Below are 5,000 nucleotides of genomic sequence, written 5' to 3'. Positions count from 1 at the left end.
GCTACTAATTAACCAGTAGCTCATATTTACCCGGCACGTGCGTACACACTTTAATTAGCACGTACTGCATTGATTGATTGTTCAACACTCCAGTGTTGAATAACGCTGACTGTCAAGGTGTTAAATCAACAAACACGGCATCTGGAGAGATGAAGGTATATCTACTGTACAGCCTTCAATAAACACCGGAAGTGTTGCATTAACTGGCACATGGTTTAATTCTGCAGTAGAATTTAAAATAAAGCCAACACTGTGGATGAACTCCTAGTGTTAAGTGGTCACTGCACACTGTAAGTCTTTATGCAACTCAAAATAACACCCAGATTTTACCGGGTTGAGCTGAGCTTTGTTATGTAGACTTTTTGTAATGCACGTGTAATAAAGGGAAAATTTATTCAGCACAACCCAAGAAACATCATCATCAGGGGTCAACAGACACGCAGCATTTAAAGAGAACAAAAAACAAAACCAGGAAACGAAAGAACGAAAGAATCAGTCAGGGACTGATAAAGGAGAAAGGATTCACAAAGAGGAACACAAACCAACAAACAAAAACAAGTCAAGACACAGAACAGGTGAAGACATTAAGATAATTAAGCTGCTCATCACAGCTGGATTTCCCTTTCGTTCTCCTCACTGAAGTGTATCGCTCTTGCTCTGTACAAGTCAACGTTCCCAGTTCAACCACTACTGTTAGTACTCTACTTCTGTTAGCTTTAAGCATGTGTGAGGACAGGTACAGTGTACAGGTATAGGTAATAATCAAAAGGCACAGTTATGTAATTATGGATGCTTCGGGATTATCATCACTAACATTGTGTTCCAACAGGAAGTGGCCTGTTATAATAGGTGGAGTTTGTGCTTTCTGAGATAAACAGTCCAGTTTGGATGTCATCATATATACAGTAATCTTTTAAACCAGTGGTTCCAGTGGAAAACCACAGGGTGGCACCAATGGGGGCTCAATAAACTCTCTGAAGATCGAAATTAATTTAAAATTTAATTTAAAATAAAATTTGCATATTTTTTAACGTGCATCTGCCAAAACATAAACGTAAACTTGTTTTAAATTATTTAGTAATTAGATAAGTGCCAACCAATCACATTTCACCACCACACTGCTCCTGTATCACGTCATCCTATTGGCCGGTGATGGAGTGGATGTGTGGAGTCAAAGTCACACAAATCCTTAGCAAGATTTATACACAGACAGTTTTCTGCTGGTTCTAACAATACAGCTGCAGAACAGTAGAGCAAACGATTACAGACCAACGCACACGTGTCATGTGACCAATCCAAACAAAGCCAAGTATCATTCTAAATATCACATACAGTACAATGTTAAACTCTTTAACCTTCAAGGTATTTGATGCCACTTGCGTCATATTTCTCTTTAATTCTGGCACCTCTGTAGTTTATAACATTTTAGCTACTCTCTCTCTCTCTCTGTCTCTCTGTCTCTCTGTCTCTCTCTCTCTCTCTCTGTGTCTCTCTCTCTCTCTCTCTGTGTCTCTCTCTCTCTCTCTGTGTCTCTCTCTCTCTCTCTCTCTCTCTCTCTCTCTCTCTCTCTCTCTCTCTCTCTCTCTCTCTCTCTCTCTCTCTCTCTCTCTCTCTCTCTCTCTCTCTCTCTCTCTCTCTCTCTCTCTCTCTCTCTCTGCCTCTCTCTCTCTCTCTCTCTCTCTCTCTCTCTGCCTCTCTCTCTGTCTCTCTCTCTCTCTCTCTCTCTCTCTCTCTCTCTCTCTCTCTCTCTCTCTGTCTCTCTCTCTCTCACACACATTCTCTCTCTGTCTCTCTCTGTCTCTCTCTTTCTCTCTCTCTCTCTCTCTCTCTCTCTCTCTCTCTCTCTCTCTCTCTCTCTCTCTCTCTCTCTTTTGTTTGCAGAAACCAAAGCTTGTATCTGGAGGAAAGAAGTTTTATGACTTTCTGAATGAGAATTGCCCCGTGGTGACTGAGACGTATTACCCCACTTTCTGGTGCTGGGAGAGTCGGGTGCAAACTCTCCTCCGGCCGTTTGTCACCGCCAAGCCTGGGGTCTCCTACAGGAAGTAAAGTCTTTCATTCCTCTGTAAAAGTAGAACGTTCATTATTCAGGAGATCTGTATGTTAGGGATGAACTCAGCCATGTTTGCTTAGTAGCGCTGGTGGTATGGGTGGGCAGCAGTGTTAGTTTCCCCAGTGGTCACCGAGACCTCACTGGGTGGAATGGTTTATTTAGAGTGGATATAAAAGTTTACAAACCCCAGGTAAAATAGTAGAGTTTGCTGATGTAAAAAAGTTTACACACCCCTTAGATAATACTATATGGAAGCAGCATTTGCTTGGAACCTAACGCTCAGTGTTTTCGCTAACACTTTGATTTGTGCCAGAATAGACTGGCATTTTGAGATATCTATGATTCCCTTTACCCTGACTAGCGCTCCAGTTTTAGGTATAGAGAAGGAACACAAAAAAAGCATGATGCTGCCACCACCATGCTTCACTGTGGGGATGGTGGACATTGGGTGATAAGCTGCCTTGGTTTAGCACCTAACAAATTTTTTTGAATTCCATCCAGAAAGTTCTACCTAGTTCTTCAGAGTAGAGCATGTGACCACATTTGGGTTTGAGGTGAGTTACTTGACCCAAGATGTTGTTTTCTATTTCTTTTCTTATTCTATGATCTTCTTGAGAAAGAGCTTCCATCTAGACATGTGAAGATCTCATGCATCAGATCTTCCTGCATCTCTTTTAATGTTGCTCTAGGGCTCTCAGCAGTCTTCATGGTAAGCTTTGGTCTTGTCCTTTGGTTTATTTTTGAAGCATCGTCCTGTTCTTTGAGGGGAAATGGTTGCTTTAGCGATTTAGGCTCTGGGTTCAAGCCCCAGCACTTCCAAGCTGCAACTGTTGGTGCCTTGAACGAGGAACCTTAACCCTCTCTGCTCCAGTGGTGCATGTTGGGATGTGTGAGTGAATCAGCTGTTAAGTCTGAAACAGTAAAATTAATATAAACCTACTTTTTCTGGATTTGAGACTTTGAGGTTAAATTGCAGCATCACTTCAGGAATTTGCTGTTGCTTCAGTGTCTTTATTTAAAGATGTGCTGATTACATGAATATCATCTCATTAGTAAATGTAACATTTTTTGTTCACTGTACACGCTTTATTACCCTAAGGTTAATCTTTACAGCTCACTCTCAGGACTGAACGGGGCTTTTGTGCGAGGGATTTATGGACAACACATGGCTCGCAGCATTCTCCTTCAGATTAATGCCCAGTCATTAAGCAGCTTCCACTGGATTTCACATTGCACTGTTTTTTTTTTCTTTGTGCAGTTTGCTCAAAGAATCTCATGATGTAAACATACATTGTCATTATCATGGATGTTTATGCACATGGCCACTGTGGTCCTCATAGCCCTTCGTTAGTGTTTTTTTAGCTGATTAATCACCCAGGAATGAGCTGAGTGTGACTGAGGAAGTAGCCTGGTGCTCGATGCAGGGTATTCTGGTTCAAATGGGGAATACTTTTTATTGGTCTAGCTGAAATCTGATTAGTGGCCTGGTCTGTATGAAACATCTAGCAAACTCTGAAGGACTGAAGGACGTTTGCTGTGGTAGCTCAAGGTCATTTGGGTTTGAGCGAATCGCAGATAGAAATGCCTTTGTGTGTGGTGATGTCATCCACTCTGTGTGTGTGTGTGTGTGTGTGTGTGAGACTTGGGTGTGAAACCGTATTCTGTACTACTTCTTTAAGCAGTATTGAATTCTTTGGAAAAATACAGAGCTGTATCTGATCCACTGTGTCAGTGTCACAGTGTCACCAGTCTATTTATTTTCCTGTAATAACATGAAGAATTAGCCACACAGTGATTTAGCGAGGTCCAGACCTCTAGTAGAGCTAGTTAGTTAGCTAGTTAGAAGGCTACTGTTTAACCGTGTGATACGATGTGTACGTATGAGATATAACAGCTGTATTGGGAATATGGACGACGATGACAGGAAGTAAAAATATCATAAATTGCTTCAAAATTTTGTAGATTTCTTCTCTTGTTAACGTCACAGTGGTGGAATATGTTCGATTTCTCAGTGTGTCAATCATTTTAACATCCACTAAAATAGATGTTAAGAATTAACCACAGAGTCACCTGATCTGTGACACTACAGAGAAATAATTCAGACACATGCTGACGTACACCTTGTCGACTGCTGTTTTGTACAATTCATTACAATACCTCATATAACTGCTGCTATTACTGTATATACAGTATGTTCACTGTTCGGTGCTGCTTTTGTGTATTGTCTTCTGTGTATTGTCTTTTGTGTATTGTCTTGTAGTGTTTTTTATCATTTGTTTGCACTGTCGTTTGTCTCACACTGTTTGGACCACGTTACATACAGTAGATGCACTTTATGTGGCTAGACTACTGACCTTTTCCAGAGCAGCTCGAAGTTGTTTGTGGTTTTTTTGTGTCCTGAACAATTCTTCTGTCAGTAGTCGGTGAAATCTGTCTTGGTTTACCTAGAGTCTGAACAGCACTGACTGTCATTTTCACGTGTTGAGATCTTTTTATATCCTCTACCTTATTACGCAGGTTCATTGGCAGTTCTTTTGTCTTCCCCATGGTGCAGTATCCAGTCAAGTCAGTGCATATCCTCATGAGCTGAGAAACTCACTGACTATTTATGAACAGACACTAATTACAATTACAATTAGTCACATGAGAAACTTCCCTTTAATAGCCATTTAAAGCTCCGTGTGTCGACCTGTGTGTATATAATGTGGCCAAACATTTAATCAGATATAAACTCTTGATTAGGTTTGTTAAGGTGATTTCAGTTAGCATTCGGTTTTAAAAAGGAGTAAAACAACAAGGAGTGATAATTAATGACTTCACGTGACCACGATCATTAAATAAGAAACAAATCTTTGCATTTTAGTCATATTTTCCAAAAAAAAGGCAATGTTTTAAAAGGTATGCAAACTTTTGAGCACAACTGTGTATATACATGTAATATATATGT

The 5,000-nt window shown here is 40.4% G+C and overlaps 1 protein-coding gene across 2 annotated transcripts in view; it reads left to right on the top strand.

The window, feature by feature from the left end:
* The window catches only part of abhd3 (abhydrolase domain containing 3, phospholipase), a 17,145-nt gene that overhangs the window by 797 nt on the left and 11,348 nt on the right, over positions 1-5,000 (top strand). Inside the window, exons 2-3 of one of the 2 annotated variants that reach the window (XM_060875339.1) lie at positions 1,882-2,045; positions 2,415-2,501. In XM_060875339.1, the coding sequence (XP_060731322.1) occupies positions 1,882-2,045; positions 2,415-2,501 (251 nt within the window). The remainder of the gene's footprint in view (positions 1-1,881; positions 2,046-2,414; positions 2,502-5,000) is intronic. The other variant, XM_060875338.1, reaches the window with a different exon arrangement.

Source organism: Tachysurus vachellii, chromosome 7 (assembly GCF_030014155.1).
Source record: "Tachysurus vachellii isolate PV-2020 chromosome 7, HZAU_Pvac_v1, whole genome shotgun sequence".
Lineage (NCBI taxonomy): Eukaryota > Metazoa > Chordata > Actinopteri > Siluriformes > Bagridae > Tachysurus > Tachysurus vachellii.
Note: the sequence above shows the minus strand (reverse complement) of the source record. Positions and strands in the feature narration are given on the sequence as shown.